We start from the raw sequence: 18906 nt of genomic DNA on the forward strand, positions 1-18906 counted from the left end.
CAAAAGCATGCCGATATCATGTGCAGCTTCGTTTTGTCCCTCTAGTGTAGCAAAAGCGAAAAAAAGCGGAGTGGATATATTTTTCCATCATTTTCCACCTGATGATGATGTGTGCCGTAAATGGGTTGCATTTTGTAATAACGATAGTGATTGGGAACCAAAAAAACACTCTGCACTCTGTTCGTTACATTTCAAAATGGAAGATTATCAACTTTACAACTCTTTATTTGTGAAGGGAAGCAAAAATCCGCGAAGATTGAAATTTGCAGGTAAGCGTTGAAGTCTGTGCAACATCGATATGATTGTATTTTGTGTAGGTTTAGTATTATGCAAGTTTGAAAAATTATTAAAGGCTTACCAACGACTTTTGCTTTATTCTACAGCAGTACCATCTATCAAGGAAGAAACTGATATATCTCGACCAGAGGCTGACCGTCATGAATCCTTCGCCGATGTAAATCATCCACAAGCAATCAATGCATCGCTTCCAAACTACCGCGAACAGTTCTGTCGAACATGTTTGAAGCACTGCCCAGACGATTCTTCAATTCCGGTTGCTTCTCAAATACAGAACATGGTAGTGCTCGATATGCTTGTACACCTCACGGGGTTCGAAGTAAGCAACACAAACCCATTGCTAACGTTTCTGCTACAGTATTCAAAAACCAAATTTTATTTTGACAATTTTCACAGACAGACGATAGTGATGAATTCCCAAGCGTTATATGTTTGGAATGTAAAAATAATTTAGTTCAGGCGTTCAACATACGCCAGGAGTTCATTGTCAAAGCAGAATTTTTGGTTCAACTTGTAGCCGAGGAAAAACTTGCTGATTACTTTCATACTATTGAAGATAAGGCTCAAAAATCGATGAAACCCAGAACTTCAAAGAGATTCATATTTACTGACATAAATCAAGCATACAGAAATCTCTCAATCGAACCCCTATTTCCGATCAATAATCCGGCATCGCGATGTAGTCCTGGAATATTGGACGAAAATAATGGGGAAACAATCAAACATGAGCTCGAGCAGCACGAGTCAGATATATCCGATATAAATGATCATTCATGCTACGCCAAGGTCGTCGATGGAAACGAAGATCCTGCTACAAATAGCGACTTGGAACAGCAAACTGGTCCAGATGAACGTACAGTAAAAATTGAGGACACTTGTACTCGCAGCAACACACCGGACATTCAGTCAGATGAAAATCTAGAACAAAGTGACGCTTGGAATGAATTCATGGTCAACTATGAAAAGGAAAAATCTATGAAACGAAAGCTTAAGTCTGAACAGCGACGAGCGCTTAAGTCTCAGCGAGGTAGACAAGTTAACGTTAAACTGCAACAGTTGGAAGAAGAAGCTCGCCTACTATTTCCACTTACCACATGTTACGTTTGCGACAAGCAGCACGATTCCATGATGGAATGCGATTTTCACATGCGAGAACATATTCCGATGCTCCCATACCAATGCAATGAATGTATGGTGGAAAATAACGAAACTGAGGCTACAGAGACTGGCGAAAGTTTTCAACCGCTGGAATTGAAAACTGTGAATAAGTTAAATTTTCATTTAAGAATGCATCGATTACCACACAAATGCGACAAATGCTATCGGCGGTTCGGCACCATTACAAGGCTCAAAGGCCACGTGAGCAATGCACATGCTTGCGAAGAGACTGGATTCACTTGCGAATATTGCGGAAAGCATTATACCCATAGAGTCTATTTTAGGTCTCATGTGGACAGTCATCGGAACGAACTAAGTGGTCAGTATAAATGCTCGATTTGCGACCGATCGTTTGGAGCAAAAAATTCTCTTCAAAGACATCTAGCATCCCACACTGGCGAGAAAAAGTATAAGTGTATGTACTGTGATAAATCGTTCAGCACATCGTATAATCGGCTCAATCACCATAGAATTCACACTGGAGAACGACCTCATAAGTGCCTTGAGTGTGGTCGAGCATTTGCTCAAAGTACCGCACTCTTAAAGCATACGTGCACACCTGGTCAGGTGAGACCTTCGAAATTACGAAATGATTCGGGCCCCCCCCTGCTTCCCAGCAAGGATGGTCGTTGTCCATACCCAGGGTGTGACTATACGGCTACCACATACGGTGCAATGTATGTGCACAAGCGCACGAAACATACCACTTTGTATCAATGCAAAATATGCAACAAGTCGTATGCTTTCGCGAATCAATTGAACGCACACTTGAGGCTGCACACGGGCGAAAAACCGTATCAATGCAATTTATGCGAACGAAGCTTTCGGGATTTGCAAATTTATCGGCGACATTTAAAAACGCACACCACCGATACCAGCTTTGCCTGCGAGATCTGCCAGAAGAGCTTCAAACTGCCGCAATATCTGCAGGCACATATGCAGACCCATTCATCGGAGCGCAAGTTTTCGTGCGAAATTTGTGGAAATTGCTACAAAACAAAAGGTGAACTAAAGAAACACATTCAACGCAAACATGGTGACGAGAATAATGATAGCAGAAATGAAGATGGCATAATCATTAAAGTAGAATTTTGCGAGGAAGTACCTACATCTAACGCGTAGATATAGCAAGTCCATAGATATAGCTAATTATTATATAGCCATAGATCGTATAGTCCATAGATATAGCTAATTATTTAAAGTTATTGTAATTTTTCATGCTTGTTTTTGTAGTTTCATATAAACTTGTAGTAGGTTTACACTCGTTTGACCTTCGACGGTATGCTTAATTGTACAGAAAAATAAGACATGCTATTATACTTCCAGGCTTAATCTTAAGATATCAAATTATGTCGAGGAAAAAGTCAATAAAGAACAAAATTATATGTTAGGAATGGCCTCGTTTCTTTACAGTTAATACATCGGTTTGAAATTATTAGTTTTTTACTTTCAAATTGCCATTGGCATATCAGTGTGAAGTGGTCGATTGCCATGTGAATTCTAACTGGGCCAACAAGCATAATAGAAAAATTAGATATTTGAACAAATATCTGTATACGAAGTGGGCAGCTTTTGCGAACGAGACGGCCAGCTGGAAACCATCGAAGAGATCTTGCCGACAAGAACTTAAATGATGGGCACTGGAACGAAGTTTTCTGTAATTTATATTACAACATGTTGAAGCTATAATGAAATTTGTTTCTGACAACCGTGCCTGAAAAAATAGATAAGCTCGATGTAAGCAGCATTCCGTTAGACATTTCCTATCGGTTTTGCTCAAAATTTCTCAGCGCGAAGAAAAAAAAACTCCTTATTTTTATATGAACCGAGGGCGACTGAAACAATTGTCCTAATTTTAAAATTTGGAGATTTTCAAGCACTCGAGCAATTCTTCGAGCACAATTGTTGTTCCGAACTCCTGATTTTGTATCAGCTCGCCTAGGCTCATACAAAAATGAGGGGTTTTTTCTTCACGCTGAGCAGTTTTAAGCAAAACGAAAGGAAATATCTTGCGAGATGTTCCTCACTACTGGAAATAACAACAACTTTTGAAAATAACAATATCCGACGAATTGAATACGTAGACAAAACAGAGAACGATTGTTAAAAATTTCCTTTATTTTTCCACCTGGATTTATCACCTTGGTTAGTATTGCACAGGTTTCTTGAAATATGTAGCGAAAAGTAAGGTTAACTTGGCCGCATAGGCGCAGTCCCTCACAGAAAATCAGAATAATCACAGAAAATCATGCCATATGGCCTTAGTAGGTAGCCCTTAACTAAATAGAGGCGTATGTCTGCAAGTTAGCTTGCGAAGGACCAGGAAGCTGGATTCAAAAGCCGTACTGGAGTAAATCCTCGCAAATCCTCCATTTCGTGCAAATCGGTTGAGATTTCAGTTTTTTAGTTTCAAAATGCCATTGGCATATCAGTGTGAAGTGGTCGATTGCCATGTGAATCGCAACTGGGCCAGCAAGCATAATAGAAAAATCCCGTATACAAACTCCGCTAACTGAGTGGTTCCATTAGACAGTACAATTGAGCGAAGCGAGCACGTAAGCGAGATGAAATTTCTACCTTGAGCTTAGATAGCAATAACGAAGGTGAACGAGCGAAGCGAGCGTGAAAGTGAGATGCACAATTTCGACAATTTCTACCTTGAGCTTAGATAGCAATAGCACCGTTGAACGAGCGAAGCGAGCGCCAAAGTGAGATGCACAATTTCGACGTTCCGGTTTTCCCACGCACTGTACGGTTTCCCCACTTGCTGTTATTTTGCTAAGGATACTATGGATGCAGCATGGTAGGGGAAATTTTTCTTGCGCTGGACGAGTTTTTGGTAGTCGATGGTTACTTTGCCGAAATGAAAACGGCAAAGCGTGAACGTGCTACACAGTTTCATTCAAAGTTTGCAGTATGAAGGAAATGAAACGTTTTCGAGATTTTAGGGACAATTTTTTCGAACATTGCATGTATTCTTGGAAAAAGTGGTGCTGCAACGTAATGGAAATAACCAATGCAGAATAAAATTAAGCAGTAAACTACATTCATAAGGTTAGGCCCTGTAAACGGGCCCTGTAACCGGGATCTGTCAACGGGCCGACTTACCGGGCCCTGTGAACTGAGTCCTGTAACCGGGCCGTGTAACCGGGCCCTGTAAATTGGCCGTGTTACCGGGCCCTTTAACTGGGAACATTCAACGTGTCCTGTAAACGGGCCCTGTAAACGGGCACTGTAACTGGGACCCGTGCAATGGGTACTGTAACTGGCCCGTGTAACCGGGCCGTTTTACCTAGTTAGATTTCACAAATTTCCCGTGAACAAATATCTGAATACGAAGTGGGCAGCTTTTGCGAACGAGACTGCCAGCTGGAAACAATCGAAGAGATCTGCAATATGCTTGATGCACTTCAGAGAGCAGGATTACATGGGGACTTCTGATGCAAATAAAGAAACCTGTGGAAGGCTGCGTGCCTGTGGTGAGTATAATAGTGTAATAATTCGAATCAAGAAGTAGCTAAGAATGTTTGATGCAAAGCATCTAGAGACTGAGTAAGGTAACCGAATCAAGAGCATTTTGACGTCTATGATACAAACTATCGTACAGTGAGTTTTGGCAGTAGCTAGCAAACCACCGCCTAGAGACAAAGCAAAATTTAGAAAAATGGCATACGCTTGTGCAGTTGCAGCGTGCCAAAATAATCGTTATAATGTGAAAAAGCATTTGACCAACATTTCCTTCCATTCGTTTCCGTCAGAAAATGACGAAATCCGGAACAATTGGGTCACTTTCTGCGACAGGGGTGCAAGTTGGGTGCCTTCAAAAAACGATGTTATTTGTTCGGCCCATTTTACTGCAGCAGATTATCAGCTGGATAAATCTCCTTTGATCAATCATCCTAAAGGATCAAAAAGATTATATCTATCAGGTAAGATACCGGATACATACGATCAATGTTGTTTATTTGATTGTTGTCCAAGGACGCCATCTAAAAAATTGTCACCTCGTTCAGTATGTACACACGTTGGTATGATAGCGTCGTTTTACCCGCGAGTGAAGTACGGCAAAGATAAGTGGAATGGACTATCTTCTTCACCGATTACATTTTAAATTCAATTTAACATTATAAATGTTATTATCCTTGCTAACGAAGGATAGCATTAAGGTGTTCAATATCGGGCAGTTTCTTTTTCTTTAAAGTTTTATAAATGTTTGCTTTCTTTTGCAGCGATACCATCGATCCAGCACAATATTTCAGTAACACAACAAGAAGCAGACTACCAAGAAACCTTTTCCGATGCATGCCATCAAGAAGCGATGAATCCAATGCTTTTGAAGTACCGTGATCAATTCTGCAGAACGTGTTTAAAGTACTGCAAAGACAATTCTGCAATGACGGATTCGATCAACTCTAAAATAAATAACATCACTGTTCTCGATATGCTTGTACATCTCACGGCGTTCGAAGTAAGTAAAACATGTGCATTACTTACATTTAGTCTACAGCGTAGTGACACTATTTTTCAATTTTATTATTTTCACAGACAGATGATAATGATGCATTCCCAAGCGTCATTTGTTTGGAATGTAAAACAAAATTAATAAAGGCGTTTAACATACGCCAAGCGTTCATCGCCAAAGCAGAATATTTGGTCCAAATGGTTGCCGAAGAAAAACTTGTGGACTACTTTAATACTGCTATAACTAAGGCTCAAACATTTAATAAGCCCAAATCACCAAAGCGATTCATTTTTACTGACATAAATCAAGCACATAAAAATCTTTCAATCGAACCTCCAGTTGCGATCCAAGGTCCGACCTCACAAAGCAACCCCGGAACATTGGACGAGAAAAATGTGGAAACAATCAAACAGTACATCGCACAGCAAGATAAATCCGATCTCAATGATCATTCATGTTACACCAAGATTGCCGAAAACGAAGATCCTGATAAAAACGATGATGTCGATCAGCAAATTGGTCCCGATGAAAGTAAAGCGGAAACGGAGGATATTTGTACACGCAGCAACACACCAGAAAGTCAATCTAATGAAAATCAGGAACAAAACGACGCTTGGCATAAATTTATGGCCGACTGTGAAAAGGAAAAATCTATTAAACGAAAGCTAAAGGCTGAACAGCGACGAGCGCTCAATTCCCAGCAAGGTAAACGGATCAACAAAGAAATACGACAGTTGGAAGAAGAAGCTCTCCGATTATTTCCACTTACCACATGTTACGTATGCGACAAACAACACAATTCAATAATGGAATGCGATTTTCACATGCGGGAACATATCCCTATGCTCCCTTACCAATGTAATGAATGTATGGTGGAAAACAACCAAAGCGATGCAACAGCGACTGGCGAAAAATTTCGCCCGTTGGTATTGAAAACAACGAATCTGTTAAACCTACATTTCAGGATGCATCGATTGCCGCACAAATGTGACAAATGTTATCGACAGTTTGAAACGATATCAAGGATGAAACGTCACCAGAACAACACTCATAATTGTGGTGAAAATGGGTTCACTTGCGAATATTGCGGAAAGCAATATTTCCATAAAATATTCTTCAGGAAACATGTGCGCACTCATCGATACGTTTTAGATGGTTTTTTCAAATGCTCGTTCTGCGATCGTACGTTTGGTGTGAAAAGTTCCCTCCAACGGCATGAAGCATCCCACACTGGCGAGAAAAAGTATAAGTGTATGTACTGCGAAAAATCTTTCAGCACGTCGTATAATCGGCTCAATCACCATAGAATTCACACTGGAGAACGACCTCATAAGTGCCTTGAGTGTGGTCGAGCATTTGCTCAAAGTACCGCACTCTTAAAGCATACGTGCACACCTGGTCAGGTGAGACCTTCGAAATTACGAAATGATTCGGGGCCCCCGCTGCTTCCCAGCAAGGATGGTCGTTGTCCATACCCAGGGTGTGACTATACGGCTACCACATACGGTGCAATGTATGTGCACAAGCGCACGAAACATACCACTTTGTATCAATGCAAGATATGCAACAAGTCGTATGGTTTCGCGAATCAATTGAACGCACACTTGAGGCTGCACACGGGCGAAAAACCGTATCAATGCAATTTATGCGAACGAAGCTTTCGGGATTTGCAAATTTATCGGCGACATTTAAAAACGCACACCACCGATACCAGCTTTGCCTGCGAGATCTGCCAGAAGAGCTTCAAACTGCCGCAATATCTGCAGGCACATATGCAGACCCATTCATCGGAGCGCAAGTTTTCGTGCGAAATTTGTGGAAATTGCTACAAAACAAAAGGTGAACTAAAGAAACACATTCAACGCAAACATGGTGACGAGAATAATGATAGCAGAAATGAAGATGACATAATCATTAAAGTAGAATTTTGCGAGGAAGTACCTACATCTAACGTGTAGATATAGCAAGTCCATAGATATAGCTAATTATTTTAAAGTTATTGTAATTTTTCATGCTTGTTTTTGTAGTTTCATATAAACTTGTAGTAGGTTTACACTCGTTTGACCTTCGACGGTATGCTTAATTGTACAGAAAAATAAGACATGCTATCATACTTCCAGGCTTAATCTTAAGATAGCAAATTGAGTTCCAGCAATGCATCAGAGCGGATCGTTAGCAGTGCCCGGGGTTAGCGAAACTAAGGTTATCTTACAGCACGACCGCGTGGTAACGGCGAGCTGGAGCTCAAGTCAGATAAATTCTAGCCGCCGCACATCTCGTACTGTTTGAGTAATCAAGAGGATTACGAGTTTCGTGCGATCTGACAAACGGAAGGAAATATTCCTTTCGTGACGGCGGGTGAACAGCCACAATTTGACTGCGCACTAGCGTGGTTGGTTAGCAGTGCTCCTGGCCGCATGGTGGCAGTCAAAATGTGACGCCTACAGTAAATCAGATTAATCACAGAAAATCAGGACATATGGCCTTAGTAGCCGATCCTTAACCATTAGAGGTCTATGTCTCCAGGTTAGCTTGCGAAGGCCCAGGAAGCTGGATTCAACAGCCGGCTGGAGTAAATCCTCGCTGAAGAAGAAGAATAAGAAGAAGATTGCAAATTATGTCGAGGAAAAAAGTCAATAAAGAGCGAAATTATATGTTAGGAATGGCATCGTCTCTTTACAGTGAATACTTGCCGACAAGTACTTTAATTATGGCCACGAAAAAAACGAAGGCTCTGTTTATATTACAACACGTTGAAGCTATATTGAAATTGACTTCTGACAACCGTTCCTGAAAAAAAGGAACACGATCTAAGCAGCATTCCACTAGACATTTCCTAATGGTTTCCCCTCAAAACTTCTCAGCGCGAACAACGTCTCATTTTTGTATGGGCCGAGGCTGACTGAAACAATTGTCCTAATTTTAAAATTAGGAGATTTTTCGAGCAATTCTTCGAGCTCAATTGCTTTTCTGAACTCCTAATTTTGTTTCAGATCGCCTGGGCCCATACAAAAATGAGGAGTTATTTTCTTCGCGCTGAACAGTTTTGAGCGAAACCGATAGGAAATATCTTGCCGGATGTTCCTGACTACTGGAAGTAACAGCGTTTGAAAATTAAAATATCCGACGAATTGAATACGTAAACAAAACAGAGAATGATTGTCAAAAATTTCCTTTATTTTTCCACCTGGATAGTAATCACCTTGGTTAGCAGTGCAGGGGTTTCCTGAAATATGTTAGCGAAAAGTAAGGTTAACTTGGCCGCATGGTCGCAAAGTCATTGTAATCATAAAAAATCAGGCCATATGGCCTTAGTAGCCGGTCCTTCACTAAATTTGTGCAAATCGGTTGAGATTTCAGTTTTTTAGTTTCAAAATGCCATTGGCATATCAGTGTGAAGTGGTCGATTGCCATGTGAATCGTAAGTGGGCCAGTGAGCATAATAGAAAAATTAGATTTCACAAATTTCCCGAGAACAAATATCTGAATACGAAGTGGGCAGCTTTTGCGAACGAGACTGCCAGCTGGAAACCTTCGAAAAGATCTGCAATATGCTCGATGCACTTTAGAGAGCAAGATTACATAGGGACCTCTGATGCAAATAAAGGACCCTGTGGAAGGCTGCGTGCCTGTGGTGAGTATAATAGTGTAATAATTCGAATCAAGAAGTAGCTAAGAATGTTTGATGCAAAGCAGGGATCTTTTGGGTGCCTTCAAAAAATGATGTTATTTGTTCGGCCCATTTTACTGCAGCAGATAATCAGCTGGATAAATCTCCTTTGATCTACCATCAATATATCGGATATATGCGAACAATGTTGTTTATTTGATTGTTGTCCAAGGACGCCATCTAAAAAAATATCACCTCGTTCAGCATGTACACACGTTGGTATGATAGCGTCGTTTTGCCCGCGAGTGAAGTACGGAAAGATAAGTGGAATGGACTATCTTCTTCACCGATTACCTTTTAAATTCAATTTAACATTATAAATGTTATTATTCTTGCTAACGAAGGATAGCATTAAGGTGTTCAAATATCGGGCAGTTTCTTTTTCTTTAAAGTTTTATACATGTTTGCTTTCTTTTGCAGCGATACCATCGATCAAGCACAATATTTCAGTAACACAACAAGAAGCAGCCTGCCGTCCAAATATATATAAAAAAAAAAAAAAACAAGAAGCAGCCCACCAAGAAACCTTTTCCGATGCATGCCATCAAGAAGCGATGAATCCAATGCTTTTGAAGTACCGTGATCAATTCTGCAGAACGTGTTTAAAGTACTGCAAAGACAATTCTGCAATGACGGATTCGATCAACTCTAAAATAAATAACTTCACTGTTCTCGATATGCTTGTACATCTCACGGCGTTCGAAGTAAGTAACAAATGTGCATTACTTACATTTAGTCTGCAGCTTAGTGACACTATTTTTCAATTTTATTATTTTCACAGACAGATGATAATAATGCGTTCCCAAGCGTCATTTGTTTGGAATGTAAAACAAAACTAGTAGAGGCGTTTAACATACGCCAGGCGTTCATCGTCAAAATAGAATTTTTGGTCCAAATGGTTGCCGAAGAAAAACTTGTGGACTACTATAATACTGCCATAACCAAGGCTCAAACATTTAATAAGCCCAAACCACCAAAGCAATACATTTTTACTGACATAAATCAAGCACATAAAAATCTTTCAATCGAACCTCCAGTTGCGATCCAAGGTCCGACCTCACAAAGCAACCCCGGAACATTGGACGAGAAAAATGTGGAAACAATCAAACAGTACATCGCACAGCAAGATAAATCCGATCTCAACGATCATTCATGTTACACCAAGATTGCCGAAAACGTAGATCCTGATAAAAACGATGAGGTCGATCAGCAAATTGGTCCCGATGAAAGTAAAGCGGAAACGGAGGATATTTGTACACGCAGCAACACACCAGAAAGTCGGTCGAATGAAAATCAAGACCAAATAGACGTTTGGGATGAATTTATGGACGACTGTGAAAAGGAAAAATCTATGAAACGAAAATCAAAGCAAGGAAAACGGATCAAAAAACTAGTACCACAGTTGGAAGAAGAGGCTCTCCGATTATTTCCACTTACCACATGTTACGTATGCGACAAACAACACGATTCAAAAATGGAATGCCATTTTCACATGCGGAAACATAGACCGATGCTCCCATACCAATGTAATTATTGTATGGTGGAAAACAACCAAAGCGATGCAACAGCGACTGGCGAAAAATTTCGCCCATTGGTATTCAGAACAACGAATCTGTTAAACCTACATTTCAGGATGCATCGATTGCCGCACAAATGCGACAAATGTTATCGACAGTTTGAAACGAAATCAAGGATGAAACGTCACCAGAACAACACTCATAATTATAAAAATGGGTTCACTTGCGAATATTGCGGAAAGCAATATTTCGATAAAATCTTCTTCAGGAAACATGTGCGCTCTCATCGATACCGTTTAGATGGTAAATTCAAATGTTCGGTCTGTGATTATTCGTTTGGTGCGAAAAGTGCCCTCCAACAGCATGAAGCATCTCACAACGGCGAGAAAAAGTATAAGTGTATGTATTGCGATAAATCGTTCTGCACGTCGTATTTTCGGCGCAATCACCATAGAATTCACATCGGAGAACAACCGTATAAGTGCCCAAAGTGTGGTAAAGGGTATGCCAAAAAATCGTCACTTTTAAAGCATAAATGTACACATGGCGTTGTGGCTTCAGACTTACTGTTGAAAGTGAAGCCTTCAAACTTACCGTTACCGCCCGAACTTCCGAACAAAGATGCACGTTGTCCATACCCGGATTGTGACTATACGGCTACCACACGCGATGCAATGTATAATCATAAACGCAGGAAGCATAGCATTTTGTTCCAATGCGATGTGTGCAACAAGTCGTATCGTTCCTCGAATGAATTGGAAACGCACTTGAGGGTGCACACGGGCGAAAAACCATATCGATGCAATTTATGCGGCAGAAGCTTTCATTCCCAACAAGTTTATTCGAAGCATTTGAAAACGCATACAACTGAAAAAACCTTTATTTGCGAGATCCCCGGATGCCACAAGAAGTTCAAATTTACGGAATATCTGCGGTCGCATCTACTGACCCATTCATCGGAGCGGAAGTTTTCGTGCGAAATCTGTGCAATAAGCTACAAAAGGAAAAAAGAACTAGATAGACACACTAAACGCAAGCACGCAGGAGACGAAAATAATGTTAGTATAAATGAAGATGACCTAATCATGAAAGTAGAATTTTGCGAGGAAGCTCCTACATCAGACAGATAGATATCTATTATATATAAGTTATGAATTTGTTCTTGGAGAATTTATAAAAAATATATTTTTATGTTATAACCGCTAAGCTCAGAGGTTAGTAACGAACTGAACACCTATTCTTAAAACTATCCCTAGCTTCCAAACCGTGGTCCGGTCACGTGCGGAGGTTCGCAGCGTCTGCATGTCTGCCCGGTGTCTTTCGATGGTCCGCGCGTGGTCTGCGTTGCCATTGGTTTCCACGCTGGACAGTGGTCGCTGGCTGCCGTAGTTCGTAAATTTTAACGATTTCCTCAAAAGTATTGATGCAATCGCTTCCAAATTTGGTATTTAACTAGAACAAATCGATATTAACACTATAAAATGGATAGGGCGGCTATTTTCAAGGTGTTCAGATCAGCGTCGCTTTGTCCTAGGTTACTTGAACGAAGGAATACTTTCCAAGCAAGTGGTGTGAGGCAAGTACTGCTTAGCTTCAGTAACCTTGGTGTCCGCCATTTTTCTAATTTGACAGATTCACTATGGTAAGTTTACGTTGGCATGCAAACAACCAATGATGGTAAACAAACGCAACCAATTGGCCAAAATAGTTCAACTTTTCATGAAAACCTGTTCAACGATTTAAGTGCGATAAATACATGAATTAACTTTTATCCGTGACGGCAGAGTTATAACATTTTGACTTTATTCAGTGTTCTTCGTTAGTAAAAATGCCCCGCAAGTGTTCAGCGTCATTCTGTAAAGTTAATTCAGACTATACGAAAAAACGCGGATTGGACGTAATTTTCCACCATTTCCCGCTGGAAAGTGATGTATGCTACAAATGGATTGAGTTTTGCCAACGTGATAACAATTGGAAGCCAACGAAAAATTCTGCACTGTGTTCTCTACATTTCAAACGGGAAGATTATCAACTAGCTTACGCTCCTTTGGTGAAGAGCAATTGCAATTTCAGAAGATTGACCTTTACAGGTAAATACACTTTTAGCTGGTTAATTTGATATTTCATGTAGAAAATTACAGAATGGTTAGATTCAGCTTATTGTCGTACAAATTCATGTAGATAATTCTCTTCTTTCAGCGTTTCCAACAATCATTAACAGAGATGAAATGGACGAATGTATGGAGAGTATCTGCGATACATCATACCAAATTGATCCTATGCTTCGAAAGTATCGTGATCAATTTTGCCGAACTTGCTTGAAACACTGCCCAGATGGTTCGGGTATTCCGGTGGATACGCAGATACAGAACACGACATTGCTCGATATGCTTATACAACTTACCCAGTTTGAGGTGAAATTAAAAAATTTATTACTTGAAGGAATTTGACTCTACAAAAAAATTCTTTTAATTTTATCTTATGTTGTAGGCTGAACATAATGATGCATTCCCCGTCATATTATGTTTGGAGTGTAAGAGCAGGTTGCAAGAAGCTTTTCATATACGTCGGGAGTTCATCGCACAGTCAGAATTGCTCGTTCAACTAGTTGCCGAAGAGAAAATTATGGAGTACTTCAATATAGATTTTGTTAAGCCGGATGAAACTGTTGAATCCAATGCGGATGAATATGTCAGTTTTATTGATACAAAGGAAGGATCAAGGCGATTCCCCACCAATTTATTGATAGCTGACGGTGAGTCCTATATTGGCCAACAACCAGACGATACCACTGTTCTGGAGTCTCATAATCATGTTGTTGAGGGCCTCTCGTCAGAAATATCCGATTTGAAAGATCATTCATGCTATAACAAGGCTTGGAACCAATATCATGATCTAGACATTGAACATGATGTCAAGCAGGATTTTTTTTTAGAAGACAGCATAGTCAAAAAGGAGCCCACCTATACCTATCGTAGTAGTGCTGCTGAAATCCTGTCGGAGGATAATGATGAACAAAGTAAAGATTGGGAAAGCTATCTTCAGCATTACGAGCAAGAAAAACTAGCTAAAAAAAAGCTGAAAGCTGAAATCCGACGGGCAACGAAAAGTAAACGAGAAAAGCCGGCAAAATCTAAAACACAAATGCTAGAGGAAGAAGCTTGGAAAAGCTTCCCTTTAACAACATGTTACATATGCGACATGAACCACGATACGTTGACGGAGCGAGATTTGCACATGCAAGCACACATTCCGATGCTGCCATACCAATGTGATGAATGTACACATGGAAAACAGGAAGCTGACATGAATAGCAGAACAGAGAATTTAGAAATGGTAGAACCGGTGATACTGAAAACTTTAAATAGATTAAACTTTCACCTGAGAATGCATCGATTGCCACACAAATGTGGAAATTGTTACAAGAGGTTTGGGACCGTAGCTAGATTTAAAAAGCATGTAGCGACCGAACATGAATGTGATCCAAACGGATTGACTTGCGAATACTGCGGCAAGCTGTATTCGCATGTGAATGCCTTCAGAAAGCATGTTTCTACACATCGAAATGAGCTTAGCGGGTTGTTCAAGTGCTCATTCTGCAATCGTACGTTTGGTGTGAAAAGTTCCTTACAGCGGCATGAAGCATCCCACAAGGGCGAGAAAAAATATAAATGTATGTATTGCGATAAATCGTTCAGCACATCGTACAACCGCTTGAATCATCATAGAATTCACACCGGAGAACGACCGCATAAGTGCTTAGAATGTGGTCGGACATTCTCTCAAAGTACGTCCTTGAAACTGCATCAGCAAAAGCACTTGCCTCTCAAAGCGAGAACCTCTAAACCTTTCCCTGTTCAACGTGCCGGCAATGGGGGATGTTGCCCATACCCAGGGTGTGACTATACGGCCGTATCGTACACCGCGATGTTCACGCATAAGCGCACAAAACATCTCCCACCTTCGTTTCATTGCGGGGTGTGCAGTAAGTCATTTGCCTTTGAAAAAAATCTACATGAACATATGAGATTGCATACGGGTGAAAAACCACACACGTGTAAGCTGTGCGATCAGAGCTATCGGCGGTATAGCTCGTATCAAAGACATTTGAAAACGCACTGTACGAACGGCAGCTACACTTGTGAGATTTGCCAGAAAAGCTTCAAACTACCACAGTATCTGAAGCAACACTTGCTAACCCATTCATCGGAACGGAAGTATTGCTGCGATATCTGCGGCACCAGCTACAAGTCAAAGGGAGATCTGAAGAAGCATACTCAGCAAAAACATAGTAAACATAGTACAGACATGATTGTATCGCCAGAAGAAGTGTGAGCAGAAGAAAAATGTGTAATAACGGTGCAAAATGGAGGGCAAACCTAACATGCTTTCAATTAAACAATAAATTTACAGAAAAGTGGACTTTGATTTCGGTGATGGTTTTGAGAACATACATTTATTCAATCAACAACTGTTCTACGTGCACTACGAATTAGGACAATGAATCAAGGTTAATTTAACCGAGCTTTGAGTCAGGAACGCACTGCTTTGTTCCAGTAACCTCGATTGTGTTTTGACTACTCATAAAAAAAAAAATAAATAAATAAACAACTGTTGGGTTGTTGTTTATTGTTAAAAAAAGGAATCTTTGGAAGAATTTGGACAATCTTTTAAATGTAGGAAAGCAATTTATTGTTCGTAAAGAAAGCCAGTACGGACCTCTACGTGAAAGAAGTAGTGCAAACTCTATAAGGTAAATAATCGTTTGTAGCAGACGCTGCTTTACGATGGAAGGATGCTGAACGAACTCATTCCATTTGTTTCAGGGAACGCTATGGAGAGGAATTTGTGTTCAGTATCGTCCTGCCGTATTTCGCGCAAAAAGGCGCAGAAACAAACGGCCGTTATCATATTTCACTCATTTCCCCTCGACGAGCCTGTGTGCAGTGAATGGGCAAAGTTTTGCGATCGTAGTGCAGAGTGGAAGCCGAATAAGAACAGCCGTATCTGTTCAAATCATTTTGCACCAGAAAGCTATCAGATGCATTTTACACCCGTGCAGGAATTACCGATACACCTCAGAAAACTTCGTGCGGATGGTAAGCTTGGCTGCATTTTATATAAACATGTAGCTCGATCTACTCAATTCCCATGAATATTATCATGCTTTTTAGATCCGAATATGATTTTATTTTGAATTTTTTTTAATGCCATTTATCTGTAGCGGTTCCATCTATCAAAAAGGGCGTTAATTCGAAACAAATTCAAGAAACGTCTGTTGGCGAAAGCAATTCATTCTACTCGGTTGTTCTGAAGTATCGTGATCAATTTTGTAGAACTTGTTTGAAACCCTGCCAAGATAATTCCGCAATTCCCATCGAGTCGAAAATACAGAACATAACCCTTCTCGATATGTTTGTACATCTAACGGCGTTCGAAGTAAGTCACACAAACGCATTGCTTACGTTTATTCCACAGTGCAGTGGAACTAATATCCTTTTTCTTTATTTCACAGACAGAAGATAATAATGCATTCCCAAGCGTTATATGTTTGGAGTGTAAAATATGTTTAGTGCAGGCGTTTAATATTCGCCAGGAATTTTTAGCAAAAGCAGAATTTTTGGTGCAACTGGTGGCCGAGAATAAATTGACTGAGTACTATCAAAGTGCTATAACAAAGGCTCAAACATCGATTAAGCCTATAGCACCTACGCGATTCATATTTGCTGATACAGATGAGACATGCGGATATCCTTCAACCAAACCGCTAGTTCCGATTCATAGTCCGACCTCGAACAATTTCATCACAAAATCGATCAAACTCAAAGCACCAAAACAATTCATATTTACTGACATAAATCAGGCATACAGAAATCTTTCGGCCAACCAGCTGGTGTCGAACGATAATGCAACCTTACAGTGTAGTGCAGGAACATTGAACGAAAATAATGCGGAAACAAACAAAAATGACGTCGAGCAGCACGAGGCAGATAAATCCGATCTAAATGATCATTCATGCTACACCAAGGTCGGCGATGGAATTGAAAATTCTGTTGAAAAGAATGATGATGAACAGCAAAATTGTTTGGTCGAAAGTAAAGCAGAAAAAGAAGACGCTTGTAATCGCAGCAGCACACTGGAAATATCATCGGACGAAAATCGAGAACAACGCGAGGCCTGGCATAAATTTATGGTCGAGTATGAAAAAGAAAAATCTATGAAACGAAAACTTAAGGCTGAACAGCGACGAGCACTTAAAGCTCAGCAAGGAAGAAAGGTTATCAAAAAAACAAACCGGTTGGAAGAAGAAGCTCGCAGAATGTTTCCATTTACCACGTGTTACGTTTGCGACAAGCAGCACGATTCAATGATGGAATGCAATTTTCACATGCGAGAACATATCCCAATGCTCCCTTACGAATGTTATGAATGTATGGTGGAAAACAACAAAGCTGAGGCTACAGAGGCTGACGAAAAGTATCAACCATTGGAATTGAAAACTTTAAATAAGTTGAATTTGCATTTTAGGATGCACCGATTGCCACACAAGTGCGACAAATGCTATCGGCGGTTTAGTACTACTACAAAACTTAACGCCCACGTGAGCAATGTGCATGCTTTCGTAGACACTGGATTCACTTGCGAATATTGTGGAAAGCAATATTTTGATAGAACCACTTTCCGGACCCATGTCGCCAATCACCGAAACGAACTAAGTGGTCAGTATAAATGCTTGATTTGTGACCGTACGTTTGGGGCAAAGAGTTCTCTCAAACGACATGAAGTTTCTCACAAGGGCGAGAAACAATATAAATGTATATACTGCGATAATTCGTACAGTAGATCAGATAGTCTGCTCATTCACCATAGAAGTCATACTGGGGATAGACCGCATAAGTGCCTAGAGTGTGATCGAGCATTTCCTCAAAGAAACGCACTGTTGAAGCATGTTTGTACGCCTGGCCACGTGAAGCCTCCGAAATACCGAAGCAGGTTGAAGTTCGCCCTGCTTCCCAGCAAGGATGGGCATTGTCCGTATCCGGGTTGCGACTATACGGCTAGCACCTACGGCGCAATGTATGTGCACAGGCGCGCGAAGCATAGACCTGTGTATCAATGTGAGGTGTGTAAAAAGTCGTTTGCTTTCGCGAATCAATTGAACGAACACTCAAGGCTGCACACGGGCGAAAAACCATATCAATGCAACATATGCGACAGAAGCTTTCGGACCTCGCAAATTCATCGTAACCATTTGAAGACGCACACCACGGACAGCAACTTTTCCTGCGAGATCTGCCAGAAGAGCTTCAGACTACCGGCGAGTCTGAGGCAACACATGCTAACCCATTCATCAGAGCGGAAGTTTTCTTGTGAAAGCTGTGGAAATAGCTACAAAACAAAAGGCGAACTAACGAAACATATTCAGCGCAAACATAGCGACGAAAATAATGAAATTAAAAATGAAGATGAAAACTTGCAATGAGGGTTAGGATTGTGGTGAAAACCAGTTTCCTTTTGATAAATGAAATAAATAATCCATTTTTTGTTCAAGCTTTTTTGGCGATGATAAGTCATCTGAAAATTTAATTTCGTTGAAATTTGGTTACAACTGTTCTATGAGTACAACGTATTTCCATTATAAATCAAGGTTGGTTTTAGTAAGCGTTGATTTTCAATCAACTATTGCTTTTCGACAAATCGACAAATTAAAACAAAAACAATTGTTATCTTATTGTTGGTAAATAAACCATATCAATGGTAACAGTGTAAGACAATTTGTCTTAGCTTCGCGAGCAGACAAT

At 40.4% G+C, this 18906-nt stretch overlaps 5 protein-coding genes across 7 annotated transcripts; all 5 read left to right on the forward strand.

Annotated features, from left to right (window-relative positions):
* The first annotated feature begins 17 nt into the window (after nt 1-17).
* Nucleotides 18-2849, forward strand: LOC131263787 (zinc finger protein 879-like). Of its 2 annotated transcripts, none has more exons than XM_058266043.1 (3): nt 18-269; nt 384-616; nt 694-2849. In XM_058266043.1, the coding sequence occupies exons 1-3, from the start codon at nt 197-199 to the stop codon at nt 2575-2577; spliced, it is 2190 nt and encodes a 729-aa protein (XP_058122026.1). In that variant the 5' UTR covers nt 18-196; the 3' UTR covers nt 2578-2849. The 2 variants fall into 2 exon arrangements, with proteins under 2 accessions (XP_058122026.1, XP_058122027.1); XM_058266044.1 differs by having other exon boundaries at nt 387-616.
* Nucleotides 2850-3727: 878 nt separating this feature from the next.
* On the forward strand, nt 3728-8574 carry LOC131263785 (zinc finger protein 436-like). 2 transcript variants are annotated; one of them, XM_058266040.1, is made up of 4 exons: nt 3728-3949; nt 4756-4934; nt 5685-5923; nt 6001-8574. In XM_058266040.1, the coding sequence occupies exons 1-4, from the start codon at nt 3870-3872 to the stop codon at nt 7873-7875; spliced, it is 2373 nt and encodes a 790-aa protein (XP_058122023.1). In that variant the 5' UTR covers nt 3728-3869; the 3' UTR covers nt 7876-8574. The 2 variants fall into 2 exon arrangements, with proteins under 2 accessions (XP_058122023.1, XP_058122022.1); XM_058266039.1 differs by lacking the exons at nt 3728-3949; nt 4756-4934 and adding an exon at nt 5100-5384.
* Nucleotides 8575-9133: 559 nt separating this feature from the next.
* LOC131263783 (zinc finger protein 665-like) lies at nt 9134-12335 on the forward strand. The gene is made up of 3 exons (XM_058266038.1): nt 9134-9551; nt 10008-10291; nt 10369-12335. Exons 1-3 carry the CDS (start codon nt 9293-9295, stop codon nt 12232-12234), a joined length of 2409 nt encoding a protein of 802 aa, XP_058122021.1. The 5' UTR covers nt 9134-9292; the 3' UTR covers nt 12235-12335.
* Nucleotides 12336-12774: 439 nt separating this feature from the next.
* Nucleotides 12775-15663, forward strand: LOC131263786 (zinc finger protein 774-like). The gene is made up of 3 exons (XM_058266041.1): nt 12775-13194; nt 13304-13518; nt 13595-15663. Exons 1-3 carry the CDS (start codon nt 12933-12935, stop codon nt 15437-15439), a joined length of 2322 nt encoding a protein of 773 aa, XP_058122024.1. The 5' UTR covers nt 12775-12932; the 3' UTR covers nt 15440-15663.
* An 82-nt stretch (nt 15664-15745) lies between these two features.
* On the forward strand, nt 15746-18656 carry LOC131263782 (zinc finger protein 700-like). The gene is made up of 4 exons (XM_058266037.1): nt 15746-15857; nt 15931-16203; nt 16329-16543; nt 16620-18656. Exons 2-4 carry the CDS (start codon nt 15939-15941, stop codon nt 18585-18587), a joined length of 2448 nt encoding a protein of 815 aa, XP_058122020.1. The 5' UTR covers nt 15746-15857; nt 15931-15938; the 3' UTR covers nt 18588-18656.
* The last annotated feature ends 250 nt before the right edge of the window (nt 18657-18906 follow it).

This window comes from Anopheles coustani, chromosome 2 (genome assembly GCF_943734705.1).
Source record: "Anopheles coustani chromosome 2, idAnoCousDA_361_x.2, whole genome shotgun sequence".
Taxonomy (NCBI): domain Eukaryota; kingdom Metazoa; phylum Arthropoda; class Insecta; order Diptera; family Culicidae; genus Anopheles; species Anopheles coustani.

Excerpts from the sequence above, each read along its gene's own strand:
- LOC131263787 (XM_058266043.1), top strand. The coding sequence starts at position 197 with ATGGAAGATTATCAACTTTACAACTCTTTATTTGTGAAGGGAAGCAAA. Across the intron at positions 270-383 it reads GCGAAGATTGAAATTTGCAG|CAGTACCATCTATCAAGGAA; the intron begins GTAAGCGTTGAA and ends TTTATTCTACAG. Across the intron at positions 617-693 it reads TACACCTCACGGGGTTCGAA|ACAGACGATAGTGATGAATT; the intron begins GTAAGCAACACA and ends CAATTTTCACAG.
- LOC131263785 (XM_058266039.1), top strand. The coding sequence starts at position 5,120 with ATGGCATACGCTTGTGCAGTTGCAGCGTGCCAAAATAATCGTTATAAT. Across the intron at positions 5,385-5,684 it reads AAAAAGATTATATCTATCAG|CGATACCATCGATCCAGCAC; the intron begins GTAAGATACCGG and ends TTTCTTTTGCAG. Across the intron at positions 5,924-6,000 it reads TACATCTCACGGCGTTCGAA|ACAGATGATAATGATGCATT; the intron begins GTAAGTAAAACA and ends TTATTTTCACAG.
- LOC131263783 (XM_058266038.1), top strand. The coding sequence starts at position 9,293 with ATGCCATTGGCATATCAGTGTGAAGTGGTCGATTGCCATGTGAATCGT. Across the intron at positions 9,552-10,007 it reads TGGAAGGCTGCGTGCCTGTG|CGATACCATCGATCAAGCAC; the intron begins GTGAGTATAATA and ends TTTCTTTTGCAG. Across the intron at positions 10,292-10,368 it reads TACATCTCACGGCGTTCGAA|ACAGATGATAATAATGCGTT; the intron begins GTAAGTAACAAA and ends TTATTTTCACAG.
- LOC131263786 (XM_058266041.1), top strand. The coding sequence starts at position 12,933 with ATGCCCCGCAAGTGTTCAGCGTCATTCTGTAAAGTTAATTCAGACTAT. Across the intron at positions 13,195-13,303 it reads CAGAAGATTGACCTTTACAG|CGTTTCCAACAATCATTAAC; the intron begins GTAAATACACTT and ends CTCTTCTTTCAG. Across the intron at positions 13,519-13,594 it reads TACAACTTACCCAGTTTGAG|GCTGAACATAATGATGCATT; the intron begins GTGAAATTAAAA and ends CTTATGTTGTAG.
- LOC131263782 (XM_058266037.1), top strand. The coding sequence starts at position 15,939 with ATGGAGAGGAATTTGTGTTCAGTATCGTCCTGCCGTATTTCGCGCAAA. Across the intron at positions 16,204-16,328 it reads CAGAAAACTTCGTGCGGATG|CGGTTCCATCTATCAAAAAG; the intron begins GTAAGCTTGGCT and ends ATTTATCTGTAG. Across the intron at positions 16,544-16,619 it reads TACATCTAACGGCGTTCGAA|ACAGAAGATAATAATGCATT; the intron begins GTAAGTCACACA and ends TTTATTTCACAG.